The following is a 16612-nucleotide window of genomic DNA, read 5'->3' as shown; positions in this document are numbered from 1 at the left end:
GAGTTGGCTGAGTGAACTACATTGGGGGAAAAATCCAACAGAGATTTTTCAGTTTCTTAGCAGCATGTTAGTGTGTTAAAACCATAATACTGTTTGCATCTATTAGTTTGCCTAAAAACAGGGGTTTTAGCCTTTGTTGCTAAATCGTCTGAGCAGTTAGTAATGCTTGAAAATGGAATCACTGAGGCATTGGTATTGACTGATATCCCACTTCTTTTTTCTGCTCTATTTTTAAATATGAGGCCTCTTAGTCTTTGCTGAAGTACTTGTGTTCTGTCGCAGCTTACCCTATCGTTCAAAAATCGTCACGTCCGGTTTCAAAAAACCAAGATGGTGACAGCCAAATTGCCAAACACAACACTTCAAAACAGCAGTCCACAAACCAAGGGGTGACGTCACTGCTGCTATTTCTACAGTCCATGGTTTCCATCTGGGTTTACAGTTTCATCAGTTGCAGAGCTCTGCATTTATTCCAGTTCAAATTAAAAGTATGATACAATTGGGAAAAAAAAATAATTAAATAAAAATAAATAAATAAATGCATGTGATGAGTTGACATTTGACAATTTTTGATGATTTATGTGATTAAAAGGCAGATCAACCAAGGGGCGGTGTCACTTTTTCAGGATTTCTCTGGCATGCAGCCTATATTACCACCCACCAATGTGGTGCAGCCTTTCATTGAAACCTCTGAGTGAAACACAGTATGCAGATAATTGGCGTCTTTTATAGAGGTGTAACACTAAGACACACAAGTGGGTTATTTTCAGAAGTGACTGTTGGAATGTCAGACATTGTTTAATGAGAGCCATGGCCCAACTCAGAAGGAGGTTTGGAGAATCCCCCCCCCCCACACACACACACAATCTGTAAGAAATAGGACGAGAAATACTGAAAATGGATTCAGTGGCTACCTTTAAAATGCCAAATACTTGGATGCCAAGTACGTTTGCCTTCTTAAATTTGAGCTGACCATTTATATACACACAAGTACACAGAGTTATGTACAGCCACATACACAAATTTCACATACACACCTTCCGCAACATTTACACACACGCATACTGTACATTCTGGACAGCACTTAAGAAAAAAATCGTGCATGGGCAATGGCTCCTTTCACTTTCAGAATGTTAGACACAGTGAAACGTCCTTGTGGGTAAAATAAACCGGAGTCATCTTAGAAGTCAGCTTTTTTAGACTTGATGAAGATGGTACAAAATTCCAGCATTTTTTTAAATGCAAACAAGAATATGAGACAAGGGAAGGAATCTAGCAGGAGCCACTGTATCCTCTCCATGTCCCTGATTTTCCCTTTATAGGCCTCTGTTCTACACTGTGCATCTCTAATGTGCTTTTAGTTGTCTAAACACTCTTTTACAAGCCTGTCTAATGTTACACCTCTAATGCTTTTCTAATGGCCTCTTGTACCATTCCATGTACCAATCCATGAAATCAGTGGAAAACATTTTGGGAGATTTTGTTACAGGATTTGCATGAAAGATTTGCCAGCACAAACATATTGTCACGTTTCTAAAGAATTTTTCTTTAAAAGTGCACGTGGGAGCATTTATTCCGTAAGCTATAATTACTTTTTTGGGTGGAGAAAGTCGGTGTCAGATATTTATTTATTTTTATTTTTTTTCTCATTCTCTCATCAAACAATAATTATGTGGAAGTGGTTATGGCAGTATATTTTCCTTTTTGTTTAAGCTCAGGGCTGTCAGTGGTGATTGTGTGGTTATTCTCTCTGTCTCTTCCAGCTCTCCGAAGCCGATCGGGGCGATCCATCATTAATGGAAACTGGGCTATTGACCGACCAGGGAAGTATGAGGGAGGGGGGACTATGTTCACCTACCGCCGACCCAACGAAATCAGAAGCACAGCTGGGGAGTCCTTTCTCGCTGAAGGACCCACCAATGAGATCCTGGATGTTTATGTAAGTAACAAATCAACTCTGACCTACCAGAAACTAAGGTTGGTCATTGTATGATCACTTTTCAGAGCAGATATCATTTTAGAAGGACAACTCTTCAAATATTTGAAGGTGGAGAGTATTATTTTACAGTACGATTGTTACTGAGTCTCATCTACTTTGCCTCAGATGATCTTCCAGCAGCCAAACCCTGGTGTCCACTACGAGTACCTTGTCCCCTCTGAAAAACCGGTCGTCCCTCAGCAACCAAACCACAGACCAGATGGTAAATGACACCCACTCTGTACACCCCTTACTGTTTATTGCCATCAATACATTTCATAGGCAAGACAACTGAGAAAATAACTGGTGAATAATCGATAATGAAAATTAGCATTGGTTGTAGCTGTACACAATCAATCTATTTAAACACCAACCAAAACCAACCAAGCATTTATTCATGCTCATATTGCTAATAAAAAAATGTCACTTTCCCCATCCATTCACCACAGTCATAACTCATGTGTCTATGCCTGAAAGCAGGGAACACTGTGAATGGACAGGGTGGATACGACCATCACAGCAACACTCACCAAGAAAACTTCAATCCAGCAGGTGGTGGGTGGGACCCTCCTCGTCTCCCAGACAACCAGGTTCCTGCCGTACAGCCACCCAGACAGGAGAGAGAGTACAACTGGAAACTGGCTGGTGCTACAGAGTGTAGTGCCTCTTGTGGTAAAGGTCAGTCAAACTTTTTATATTTTAGCTTTTTAGTGAGGATGACTCCATTTCATAGAACACATTCAATTAGTTTTTTTTTACTGAATATTTTATTCTATTTCAGATATAGAAGTCAGTGCTTAAATTAAATATCTGCTTTGTGTGAATTTTAGGATTCAGATACTCCATCTTTCACTGTGTCTCCCGGCTGAACCATGGCCAGGTATCAGATGCTCTTTGTGACAGCAGCAGTAGACCGACTCCGCAGGAAGAGGCCTGCAACCTGCAGCCCTGCCCAGCCTTGTGAGAGACCACACTTTTCTGTTCTCACACTTGTGTGCACTGCTAAATACTACTAAGTTGAAAAGACTCTCCACTCAAAGAGAAAGTTTACTAAATAGCATACACACTACTGTTATAAAATGATGACTATACGTTTATTTTTAAATGGTTTAAAACAGATAATAATAATAATAATAATAATAATAATAATAATAATAATAATAATAATAATAATAATAATATTAATAATAATAATAAAGACTGAGGACTGAGTTTGAGCCAAGAAGATGCTGTGTTAGTGTACCTGCTAGATTATGCAGTATCTATGCGGTATGCAGTCTATGTAAACATCTGTTTTTTTCTTTATACTGTATAAACAACATGTATATAATATACATACATAAATGTACGTAATATACACTGCCTAGGATACCCTCCTAACACCAAGCTCTTATGATTTCCCCCCGAGCAGCTGGGATATTGGAGAGTGGTCAGAATGCAGTAAGACCTGCGGCCTGGGCATGCAACACCGTCAGGTCCTGTGTCGTCAGATTTACGCCAACCGCACCCTCAACGTCCACACGAGTCGCTGCCGACACTTGGAGCGGCCCGAAATCGCCACTACTTGCCAGCTGAAGATCTGCAGTGAGTGGCAGATACGCTCCGAGTGGACCACTGTGAGTGGCAGCTGTGAGTCACAATGTGACTGCATTGCATTAAACACTTTTACTTAATGTTTTATTCGTTTACATCTCAGTATATATATATATATATATATATATATATATATATATATATATATATCTTTATTACATTGTACTTCTCATTATGCATACACATTTACATCCCTGTTTACATTACATTTTATTTATTGTGCAATTACTGTCTACCACAAATATATATTATTTTATTTGATATATATGTTATCCCTATATTTTAACTTCCGCACTATTTTATATCTAAGATTCTCATTTTTTTACTTGCGTGATTTTCCTTTTATATTGAATGAGCTTTGTTGGAGGGAGCCTGAGATCTAATATTTTATAACAACTGCTTCTCTGTAATTGTAAATTTGTAAAAAATAACTTAAAGCTTGAAACATGAATTGCACCTGTCTGACATGTCTCTACAGTTAGCGTACATCATCTTTAATGACATACAGCTTTAAAAAAAAATCAATGAGGTTCAACAGAAAGTTCTGTGCATGTTTGAGATTTTTATCCCTGACATCATTATGACTTTTTTCTTTAGTTCTATTCTTTGACACTTGTATCAACTTGTATTTCAAGGAAAGTTCAACATTTTGGGAAACATGCTTACTCTCATACTGTATCAGACATTAAGAAGCTGGAGCCAGGAGACGGTTAGCTTACAGTGTAAGTTTCAAAATGACAAGTTGTGGTTTTTTTGGGGGGGGTTATATCCCGAACTATTTCTTGGCCCGGCGCTGTGACTTCTGGAGTCTCAGCTGGTTTCCTGGAAAGCCTCACCGTGACGACAAGACTCCAGGAAACCACTGTGCTTGGTCAAGAAGTATTCTCACACATAACCCCCTTAAAACCGCAACTTGTCTTTGTTACCCTTTTGGTGTTTGCGCAGATTAAAACGGCTGTGATTTATACTTTTATGATAACAGTGTATCAAATGACCACGGGAAAACAATGTCAAAGCTGTCGCTCGTAGTGATGAACAGAGGATTATCACCTGAATCTGCAGCTCACCTCGGCTTTAAGGAGCTTTATCCAGCAACCCAAAAGTCTCTCCAGCAGTGCTTACCTCTACAGTACAGTGTTAACCATGTGGCCTGTGTCTCCATAGTGTTCGGTGCCATGTGGGCTGGGTCAGAGATCACGGGAGGTCCACTGTGTCAGCAACGTAGGCGACTTTGTTCCTGATGAAGAGTGCAACATGAATTTGCGGCCCACTGATGTAGAGAACTGTGACATGGGATCCTGTGCCAAGAGCTGGTTCTACACCGAGTGGGGCAATAGGGTAGGTGTTGTAGTCTACTACAGGGACATGTAGTAACTTTCATTCATTCCTAATAACAGTGGTAGTCATTGTATAGATTTGTCTTCATGGATCTAGCAGCTGTTTTGATATTCAGATAATATATTGGTCTTTTAATATAGATTCTAGCTGCAAAGAAAGCAACTGTATATTGATATTACCTGGATAGAGGGTCAGGGTGCTTAAGAGTCAGAGCCATAGTGAATAATGTGTTGCCCTTTCTGTAGTATGATCATGAAGGAAAAGTGTGAGGAAAGGAAATTAGTATTTTTGTTTCACAGTGCTGCAGATCTGATGAGCCTCTTAACTGCACCCTATTATGGCAATACAATGGGATGAAATGAAATACAATGATTTAATATAATCCAATTCAGACTTGAGGGAAATGAACCGCTAAGTTAGGGGAGGTATGAATTGTTCAAAAGCAGGCCAAATTGAATCTTAGTAATATATTTTGCCCTCACAGTATATATAGGCTACTCTCAATCAAAGTCAACTCCAGATTTGTTTTAGTTCTATTTAAATCAGGTTATCGCCAAGTATTTTAGACTTCACAAAATAAAAGCCCACAGTGATTTAAAAAAAATAAGATTATAACATTTTTATTTTTATTTTTGCCAGTCGGTGAACAACGTGAATTGTAAAACGAGCGTTTACTCCACAGTGCTCAGCTGAATGTGGGATGGGCGTACGGACGCGGGGAATCGTCTGCCTGACCAACCACATCAGCAGCATTCCTCTGGAGGGGTGTGGCAGCGAGCGGCCCGCAGATTCTCAGGTCTGCAACAACGGCCTCTGTGAGAATCGCATCGAGTGGTTCACAGGCCCCTGGAGCCAGGTATGAGAATGACAGAAGGTCCCACTGGGCTAAAGGGGAAGTTGTCTTGAGTAGCTAAATGTATGGGATTTTACAGTGATTTTACATTAACATAATTTCTTTTCCTGTCTCAACTTTTGAACTGTGTAATTGAATCCATATTATCTCAATGCTATGGTTGTATGTGACCCAGTGCTCTGCAGAGTGTGGCGCAGGTAGCCAGCATAGGTCATTGGTGTGTCTGATAAAGTCAGATGAGGGATTCAACATCATGCCACCGTATGAGTGCTCCTCACTGGATCGGCCCCTCAGCCAGCAGAGCTGCAACCTCAAGGCCTGTGGAGCAAAGTGGTACCACACTGACTGGAGTGCTGTGAGTAAGATATGAAACCCTCTCCCCTTTTGCTTAGATGCCCTAAGGTTGATGCATCGACTCCCTACTGCTCTCACTAACTGATTCATGGCCAATCAGTGATAATAACCTGGGTATCTCAAAATCCTATTTAGATACATTGTAGTATACATTGAGCTTACAGACACAGAAAGTGTGTCAATCACAGTTAAGCTCATTTATACAGTAGGCCTTTGATTTGTCAGAACAGGGTATAGCAAAGAATAGTATGCTTATTTTCAGGAAGTCATTTTTGTATTGCATTTAAAATCTCAAATTGTGAATTATGTTCATATTCATCACACTCTGGTGAATAGTGCTACTATCTCAGGATACACGGCAAATTGCTTTGTACTAATATTTACCATGTGTTAACGACCCCCTGAAAACTTGGATTCAAACATTATTCATAACATTACATATTCATCATTAACTTAGCAACAATCAAACGGTATTAATCAGGATGGTGTGGGTTGATTTGATCGACAGTGACCAAACGACTCACTAACTGTCATCGGATTTTGATGTCTAAACTCCGATTGTACCATCACCTTTTATCCAACTCTGCCCCGCCTCCTTCAAACCACTGAGAAGTGCACAAAGAACAAAAGAAATACATCTTTTGTGAAACAAACCAGATAACTTTGGCAGAAAAAACTGTGTTTAAGTAGGATCCCATCACATAATAAAAAACTAATGGAGAAAATAGATTTCCAGGCCTTAAAAGGTTCAGTTCGCAACATTAACAATGTTTGAAAAGTAGCAGCAAAACGTGGCAGTAGATCAGCTTTAGGGGGAAGTTTTATTATCCTGGCACTGACTGCTGTCCCTGACCCCTGTCCTTCCAGTGTTCAAAAACATGTGAGGGAGGTTTCCGTGTGCGGGAGGTGCGCTGCCTCTCTGACGACATGCTGTCCAGCGAAGGCTGCGACCAGCAGCTGAGACCGGCAGCCAAGGAGGACTGCAACCCAGAGCCCTGCATACCTAGCATAGGTCAGTCATTATCTGCTATCTGGAATATTACTCACTTTTCCTAATGATTTTAGCATCCTTAGAAACACAAGTGGCATTATTGTTCTGTTGTTGACTGTAATGGCCAGCTGGGGAACTCCTTGCATGAAGAGTAGATGAGTAATGTTCTGTGCCAGCTCAGAATGCTTGAAGTGGAAATTGCATCTTGAGCAAGGTGCTGAACCCCAAACTTTAGTCAACAGTAGAAGTCCGAGCAGCACTGGGAAGCTATCAGTGTTGGTATCTCTAGGATCTATTGTCATGTGTTCTTAGTCCGCTCTCTTGATTCAATACGAGTCATATATTATTTGCTGGAACTCAGCAATACAAGCTCAACTGTTCTTTTTTGTTTCAGATGAAAACTGCAGAGACAAATACTTTAACTGCAATGTGGTGGTCCAGGCTCGCCTTTGCGTGTACGATTACTACAAGACGACGTGCTGTGCTTCGTGCTCACGAGTAGCTCACAGACAGTTGATTCATCTGGGCCGCAGCTAGCACTCTCTACCAGGGTCCCTCAGCTCCGTGTTGGGCAAGACTCAATAGCCGCTGCAGGCACTTTGCTCCTGGGCCAGCCAGGGGAGTGGACCATGCTGGACCTTGGCTTAAATGAACACTTGTTTTGACTGCCAAGGATGGAAACTGAAGAAGGGACATCTCTGTTGGTTCATTTAGAGACAGCTGTTGGGAGAAAGGAATACCTGAGAAAAGTGGAGGACAGGAATCCACTCACTGGATAAACAGAGCCCTGGAGGGGTGACAGAGATCAGTAACACACCGAGGAAGCTACAAAACACTTTATGGATTTTAACCGCCACGTTTGATATAAAGAATCCATCTGTTTTTGTTTGAAGGCGAGCAGTTTGCAGCTGTCTTTTACCTATAATGGCTGTTGTGTATTACATGATATGAAGAGGAGAGCACCTGTAAACTTTTTAAGGTGGTATATATATATATATATATATATATATATATATATATATATATATATATATAAGGTATATGTTCTAATATGGTTCTGTACACTTCAATGCTCAGATTTATGCCACGATGTCATATGAAGTTGATGCAGTCTCACCTATAATCAATCTATTTACCACCCACTTTGTTGACCAAAGATATGTAACCTCCACAAACTGAAGACAGTGACGAATTAACATAAACCTTTGAAACAAATACTGTGCATCAAACCCTCCATTGTGCTGATGGTGAATCCTTTATGCAGCATGGATTCACAAGAAAACGTTAAATTCTTTGTGGCACAGATTAGGTTTTTCTGATTTCCTAAGCAGTGGCAAACCACTTCTTTTTCCCTGCCTGCACAGCTATGAGGTGTAAATGCAGCCTATGTAATATGTATGTATATATGTATGTATGTATGTATGTATGACAGAGTGAATGACAACGGTCTTTTTTTAAGGGTTCTCAGACAGTCTTCCCAGCAACTGAAGAGAAAAAGGCCCTCTTTATTTATTTGAGTGGCTCCCCAGGGAGGTTACTGGTTTATCGGCCACCGGTGGCCCCTTTCTGGCTGTGGGGATAAAACCTTTGCTGGCTCTCCTCCAATCACAGCCTCTGAACTGAATATAGGCATTCCACAGCCTGCTGGATGGTAGAAGCAGATGGTTGAAAACCCTAACGTATTTTTGAAGAGGTGAAACAAACTGCAAATATATTTTGTTTTTCTGTGGAAGATGATCATTAAACATTTGTACAATTCCTGATAAATCGCCAATCATAAATACATTGACATATCCATGAACTATTGTTAGTGTTTGATTGTAAAGATAAATCATTGAAGTATTTTGATCTGGTATGGCATATATAAGGTTTACATTAATAGTAAATATTTGTTTAGGAACCAGCTTTTCCTGCCAAATCACCCCCTTTTTTTTCAGTTTTATACACAACGTGCACACAGTACCTCTCAAGTGTTCAACTGTTTTTGTGTTATATGTTTAACATTTCCCTCCACACACTATAAACTTACATCCGATTCATAAGTACTGTATATGTATCACTGTTTAAGTTCAGGATGACTTCAACAAAAAAAAACTTCCTGTATTTGCCAGCGTGATTCTTGATTTTCCACAAAACAATCAAGAAGAGTGGAACTAAAATACTAACATTCTTCAGTATCTCACATATGACTGCAACTAGCAAAACATCTGTCTTTGCCTTATTTTACATTTCTAATGTTCAACAGTTGATTTTTAGTAAGGAGTGTTCTTGAGATTTTCTGAAATAAACAAAATTACTAATTATTTGTACACTTTACAGCATACTTTTCTCGTGTGATTCCTTGATTCAGTTTTAAATCACATAGAGGATGAGATATCGATATTTCTTGATTTAAGTCATCCATCTAGAGGACAAAGATGGTATTACAACCTGCAGATTTATAGAAGTTCCACCGCTCATAATGCACTGCTTCATCTTCAGGACCAACTGTCATCAAAATCCGAGGAACAAGAATGTGTTCTCTTCTTCTGTCTAGATCAGAGATCTTCAACAGGGGGTCTGTGGCCCCTAGGGGGTCCTCAGAGTTACTGCAGGGGGGCCGCCAAATTATGGTACAATGTATAATAATTTACATAATGTTTTGTCAAAAATTATAATGTCTTAACAGGAATCCAACATATTATTAGCAAATATAAATCAGCCTATTTGTAGAAAAAAAAACAGTGATGATAGGCATACTGGCCTATAGGTAAGGTAGTCACTAAGGTAGACACCCACAGACACCACATGTATGTTTTAACATTAAAACATGATTTACAAAAACAACTATTATTATTTTAATATCTTAGTATTCTATGTACTGTGTATGTAAACAGACTTTACATGTTATTGTAGGCCCAGTTTAATATGCAAATTAATCTTATACAATATATGTAGTAGGAGGTCCCTGCTCTGTCTCTCTCAGTTAAGGGATCCTTGGCTTGAAAAATGTTGAAGACCCCTGGTCTAGATACTTTACTAACCATGGCTGGTTGTGATGTGGGAAATCTTCTGCTCTCTCCACAGGCTACCCTCCCTCACTGATGCCCAGCAGGTGTCCCAGGCTGTGGGGCATGAAGACGGGGACCAGGTGGACCTTGTCCTTCCATATTTCCCATTTGTTCAGCGATTAGACTATGAAGTGAAACCAAATGTATAACAATTGTTTTGATTCAAATTAGTTTATCATCATAGCTTTTTACTCCATCAAAAGGATTCCAGGCTTTTCAATGTTTCATCAATTTTCCTTTATTTTGCCTTTTGACTAGAAACACAGATAACGCGTGTAATGGTAAATCACTGATTTGTTGTTTTATTGCTTGTATTTCTCACAGTTTCTGTCTTAAGCACAAATGTGTCAAAGTAGAAAATCAGAACTGGAGTGATCCACTTTCTTGGTCTTAGTGAGGAGTCAAGCAGCAGTGTTCGGAATCAGCTGCAGCTGTCTGATTGATTTTTTAGGGAGACCTGTAAAGACAACATTACAGTAGTCTAGTCTACCGAAGATAAAATCATGGACACGTTTTTCCAAATCCTGCTGAGACATAGGTCCTTTATCCCTTGATATATTCTTAAATTGATAGTAGGCTGACTTTAAAATTCTTAAACTGGCTCTCTTCCTGCCTGTTGCTTCTTAGCCTTGGAGAGAGCTGATAGGAGCTAATAATTCATCCCCTCCCATTTGCTGTCAGCCTTCAAGAGGGTTAATAATAATAATTTGTTAATTCTCTTATTCTCTCCTGTGATGAACTGAACCTTCTTTGTGCAAATAATCTCCACTGACCACTAATCTCCAGGCAGCATGGGCGATTTTAGACCCTTTTTAGGGGGGCTCAAGCCACCCTAGATTTCATCTCAGCCCCCCTAAAAATTATAATAATAATCAATTTTAGAGCTTAAGTGAGAGTTTGTGAACTTGTCTGTTAGTGACAGAGGACAAACAATTACCATTAAAGAAACATTTTGGCCAATTGGAGATGGTTGTGCCAGACTCCCGCCTTTTCCTGAGGCTCTATCTAATCTGTCAGAGGGAGATCAGGAGTGCGGTTGTGAACATCCCCAGAGAAGAAGTTGGTAATTTCATCGTGCAGATTAGAACCCAAATTGAAACGTAAGCAACTAAAATTGCTGAATGTTAGAACATTGTGTCAAATTGGTCGTTATTACTGTGACTTAGTATAAAGTGTCAGGTTTAGTTCCATCGTAGTGTTTATAGTGTCAAAAAATGTTAGCTGACGTTGTTTTTCAGTAGCTAGCTCAGAGATTATCAGATAATGAAATTGTTGATTTAGCAGCGGGTGGTTAACACTTTTGCAACGCACTATATCCATGTCACATTCTCATTAGGGCCTGAGCCCCCCTAAAGGTCTGATCTTAGAATCGCCCCTGTCAGGCAGTAGATCTATTCATTAGACATGGCCTGTATTCAAAAAGGCCAAAGCATGATTTGCAACAACATCTCAAAATTCTTTATCCATGTTGCCATCTGACAGCTGAAAGCCTTACTTTCCACAGATACAAGGGTACGAGGCGTGATGCATTCCTCCCTTAGTGTGGCACTAGTGCTGGAACAGGCTGCAAAGGAAAAGCACAGCATGTGATCACACAAAACACTAATTAGATGAGGAACTCTCACTGGCCTCTTCCTGACTCCGTGCTTTTTAATGTTTATTTTAACCTAAATGGGGGTAGATGGGGGATAAACTCTTGGCACTTCTGGACTGGAAGTGTACTCAATAAAAACTTGGTAATCATACAATGCAGTGAAATAGTATAGTGAAATTGCAAGTTAAAAAGTCAAACAGAGTTGATTGTGCTATTCATCTTTTGATTTAGAAAAACAAATTATAATGTATAACTGCAGATTTAGAAATGAAAAAGAAGACAATGCTGAGGGCTGGATGATGTCTACATAACGGTAGGCTAAATTATAACATTTAAAATGTTTTTTTTTATCTTATTAACATCTAACTCTGAAGATTAAAAAATGGATAATGTAGCAAAAAAACATAAACTGTAGGCCTACATTATATTGCAAAAACGTATTGCATGCGGCTTCTGTATTATTCTCTGCACTTGTTTGTGTGTCTACTTGTATTGTATTGTATAGCCTATTGTAAGGACGCAAAAATACCACCGGTTTTATACCATTGGCAACTACAGGAGGCTACTTTACTTACAACAAGGAAGTGACATTTAGGGAATGAAGAATGTACACCAGTATTTTCAGACAGTGTGTGAGTCTAATGATGGAAAGCCAAAAAAGGAAAAGGGAAAGGTGGCGCTGAGATGGTCAGACTCAAAAGGAAAAAAAGGGATCGTATTGCTGTGCTGTGTGTTGTTCCCCCCCCCCCACAACACCAGATGTTTTGAAGTTCAGTTTCGTAAGGATGTAACGTTAGTGAACTTTCAATTCAACACTATTGATATTTGAGGAGATATTTTTCATCGTTAACAGTCTATAAAAAGAACAAGGTTTCACAACAGACCAAATTTAAAGCATTTTAAAACTTAACTAATTAAACACTTACCATAGTTTCTGTCGCCCCCATGAGGAATTTTAACGCAGTTGCTACGTAGCCACGGAGGATTAAAAAAAAGCATGATTGACTCTTCAGAAGAGGTAATTATCTTCACTCGAGTTTCTAACCCTAACAAACTTTGAGCATATACATAGGCCTAGATTACCCTGCTGGGTATTTGACTTGTAGTGAAGTACATGCTTGTGTCTACCTTCTTCAATAAAAACATAATTTACCACTTTACTGAGGCTGATCTCTCCTCACAGATGCACAGTTACACCTGTATACTCAGCCAGCAGTGAATGATACAGAAATCCTTGAGAATACAATGAGGTTAGGGTTTAACCTTTGGTACAGTCCAGGCTGAATCAGATATGTAATGTTGGTTATCTTAGCAGCAAAGCCATGGCCAGAGATCAAGATTAATGACCAAAGACCTATTGGTTACAAGGATGTCTATCTGTCTATATCTATAGCTTAACTCTTTCTGAAGACAGGCTGCACTGCGGTTCATCCATCTCTTCAGGCTGAAATGTATTGACCAAATCCTGATTATTACCTCCAGAGAGAACTGAAAACATAACAGGTCCCCTCTCTTTGCTCAGTAAATAAACGATTTTTCTGAATTTGCTCAAAGATTTTCCTATCAAAGCTTTGATTAAAAATGTTCAGAGAAGGAGAGGCAAATTATTGAAAATAAATGCATATCAGCATTACGACATCAGAAAAAGAGTTGAGTGATGGTGGGCACAGGGTGGGGAAAAAAAGTTATTTCCGTTATATAAGGTTATAGTTAGGCTTGTGCAATTTATGACCATTCTAATCTTGAGCCAGAGTGCTGTTGTTGAGTCAGTCTCTGTAACCAGAACGCCATCCTATCTTCTGTCTCCCTGTCCTTTTCAGACCTGTCTACTGGCTGGGTAAAGACACCCTGAGGGTGTCTGCTGCTCTGTTTGCAGAGAACCGTCGACGGCTGTGCAATGCGCTGAAAGCCAAAGACGGAATGGTGCCGCAGTCAGTGGTTGTGCTGCAGGGAGGAGAGCAGAAGCAGAGGTACTGCACAGACACAGACGTCCTTTTCAGACAGGTAAGTAGTCTCTAGTTGACTCTGTGCTAAACTGAGGCTGAGGAGGGGGCAAGGTATTGCATTTATTTATCCATCCATCTATGATCCCCAAGCCAGCAGTGAGTTTAAGTCCCTCCGGCATGTCCTGTGTCATGTATCTTCATACTCTGTCAAAAATATGTAGGCCAGCCACTCTGCAGAGAAATAACTTAAGTTCATGATCTAATTTTTTCCAACACTCCCATCTAAGCTTGTGACTATAATTGGATTTTGACAAAAATCAAAGAGCAAATTGAACGTTTGTTTTGTTGTTGTTGTATTCACCTCTGGGAACTGGTCTTAGCAAGGACATCTTATTTTTTGTAATGTAATTATCTGACTGGAAGTAACCTTTAATCTCCCTCTCTAATGTTTTGGCTGATTCTTTCAATTCTGCAGGAGTCTTTCTTCCACTGGGCTTTTGGAGTAACTGAGCCTGACTGTTACGGCGCCATTGATGTGGACTCTGGGAAATCCATCCTTTTTGTTCCAAACTGCCTGAAAGCTATGCTACTTGGATGGGAGAGTGAGTCACACTAATCTTCAAAGAGCGGTGTACATGGCCAACAATCATCACCAGTGGGTCCATAGCTATGAGCTGTAACTTGAAGAAAGGGTTGACAAAGTCATGTGCTACAGTTACATCTTTTACACCCAGTATAAACATGTTTTTATATGAATGTTTGTATATATATTTTTTTATTGTAAATGGCACCAAGAAGCATTTAAGATGTAGACTTTTGTCCTCACCCAAAACACCTCAGACATATTAGACTATACTGATACCAAAGCCAGCTGCAGTAATTCCAGTCCACACGTTACACATGTGTAAGAACTGAAGAATAAATTGCATCTATTAGTTTTTTTTTATTAATTGCTCATTTAGAAAATTATTAATCCTCATGCAAATGGTCAAAACTACAACTTTAAAATGACTTAAACTCGCAGATGAAGACTATTTAACACATTTTGCTGCTTTCTTTGAAAACGTGACAACACGCTGATTGCTGTGCTAGGCTAATTTCATGAGTAAGTAAGTAAGTAAAATTTATTTATACAGCGCTTTTCACAGACAAGACACAAAGTGCTTTACAATGTGCATAGACGATAAAAACATAGTAAAAATAGTCAAATACAACAGATACAATTATCAATAAATAAAAGACGTAAGCTACCCAAAAGCTAGCCTGAACAAGTGATTCTTCACCTGTCCCTTAAAACAGTCCACATTCTCAGCAAACCTAATGCCGGTTGGCAGAGCATTCCAGAGTCAGGGTGCCATAGCAGCAAAGGCTCTATCCCCACGTCTTCAGACGAGTGTGAGGACAGGGTGTGGATTATAAGAAATGTTGCATACAGTGTTGCAGACTCCCTAGTGGTTGTGTGTAAGATAAAAAAAAAAGTCACGTACAGTGTAGTGAAATTCAATCTCTGCATTTTACGCTGGTGAGTCCACACAGTATTCCGGGATGGGAGGAAAACGTGCTCTGGTTTATTGGCATTTCCTTAAACCAATCACAATCGTCTTGGGTGGCGGTAATTGCTGTACGGAGCAGCGGCGCCTCTGCAAAATAGCCTCGGGAAATAACTTGTTTTGGTGGAACATGTGTACGTTTAAACGTTGTTTTAGTCATGCAACAGAAAACTCTGATTGGACAGATTTACCCTGCTGAGATCTGAGAAAAGGTTAACCATTGTCCTCATAAATCCACCTGAGTTTAATATGCCAACACAAAGAAAGCCCAAGGCAACGGATATCCAGCCTAAATGAGTGAAATCTGGCAGAATTTTTAACTTAGGATAGGTAAAATGTAGTCTATATCGTGGAACGTCCAGGATATAGACTACATTTTACCTATCCTAAGCATTACAAGCAATGGACAGCCACATAGCTGCATCCGGGGAAGAAACTTAGGGTTCAATGTTTTGCTCAGAGACACGTCGACATGTGGCTGGAGGAGGCAGGGATCGAACCGCCAATCTTGTGGTTGACGGCTGACCCGCTCTACCGCTGATCGACAGACACCCAGAGAAACCACTGGACATAATGATCTGGAAATAACCCGCAGATTCTTTACCATGTCTGATCTATGAACCTCAAAGCATCTTTTGTCATCTGACGTGTATAAAAGAGATCCTTTACACATTTAGCAGTTACATGATCAACCCTTAAAGGAACACGCCGACTTATTGGGAATTTAGCTTATTCACCGTAACCCCCAGAGTAAGACAAGTCGATACATACCCTTCTCATCTCCGTGCGTGCTGTAACGCTGTCTGACGGCTCCAGCATTAGCTTAGCCTAGCACAGATCCTGCAGGTAACTGGTTCCAACTAGCCTACTGCTCCGAACTGTGACAAAAGTGACAAAATAACGGCAACATGTTCCTGTTCACATGTTACATTATTCCGCCTGAGAATATAGTTCCTGGTTTGTTTACGGTTAGAAGATGGCTGTCTCATGTTACGTTGTTTTTTTGTACACGCTGTGACTCTACAAATCACATCATGTAAATAGGAACATGTTGGCGTTATTTTGTCACTTATTCGGAGCAGTAGGATTGCTGGAACCATTCACCTGCATGTTCTGTTATGGGCTGATGCCGCTGGAGCCGTCAGACAGTGTTACAGCACGCACGGAGATGAGAAGGGTATGTATCGACTTGTCTTACTCTGGGGGTTACGGTGAATAAGCTAAATTCCCAATAAGTTGGCGTGTTCCTTTAAGACTACTGAGTTCATTAGCTTTGCTCTCTCCCTTTTTAATCTGTTGTCCTACTTCAGTTCTGCTAGTGTCTGCCAGAACTCTAACATAACCCATTTTTTGTGTTTTTAGAGA

General features: G+C 39.9%; 2 protein-coding genes across 5 annotated transcripts in view; both read left to right on the top strand.

The window, feature by feature from the left end:
* The window catches only part of LOC120555298 (thrombospondin type-1 domain-containing protein 4-like), a 41375-nt gene extending 33291 nt beyond the window's left edge, over positions 1-8084 (top strand). Inside the window, exons 10-19 of one of the 4 annotated variants that reach the window (XM_039793985.1) lie at positions 1764-1939; positions 2105-2201; positions 2531-2656; positions 2809-2938; positions 3390-3594; positions 4736-4909; positions 5592-5765; positions 5938-6117; positions 6984-7128; positions 7502-8084. In XM_039793985.1, the coding sequence (XP_039649919.1) occupies positions 1764-1939; positions 2105-2201; positions 2531-2656; positions 2809-2938; positions 3390-3594; positions 4736-4909; positions 5592-5765; positions 5938-6117; positions 6984-7128; positions 7502-7644 (1550 nt within the window). In that variant the 3' untranslated portion in view covers positions 7645-8084. Of the gene's footprint in view, positions 1-1763; positions 1940-2104; positions 2202-2455; positions 2657-2808; positions 2939-3389; positions 3595-4735; positions 4910-5591; positions 5766-5937; positions 6118-6983; positions 7129-7501 lie in introns of all 4 variants that reach the window. The other 3 variants (XM_039793982.1, XM_039793974.1, XM_039793970.1) reach the window with 3 other exon arrangements.
* A 5467-nt stretch (positions 8085-13551) lies between these two features.
* Positions 13552-14328, top strand: LOC120556181 (xaa-Pro dipeptidase-like). Its single transcript, XM_039795608.1, has 2 exons — positions 13552-13755; positions 14173-14328. The coding sequence occupies exons 1-2, from the start codon at positions 13672-13674 to the stop codon at positions 14311-14313; spliced, it is 225 nt and encodes a 74-aa protein (XP_039651542.1). The 5' UTR covers positions 13552-13671; the 3' UTR covers positions 14314-14328.
* The last annotated feature ends 2284 nt before the right edge of the window (positions 14329-16612 follow it).

Source organism: Perca fluviatilis, chromosome 3 (genome assembly GCF_010015445.1).
Source record: "Perca fluviatilis chromosome 3, GENO_Pfluv_1.0, whole genome shotgun sequence".
Lineage (NCBI taxonomy): Eukaryota > Metazoa > Chordata > Actinopteri > Perciformes > Percidae > Perca > Perca fluviatilis.
The sequence above is the reverse complement of the archived record's forward strand: the minus strand, read 5'-3'. Positions and strand labels throughout refer to the sequence as shown.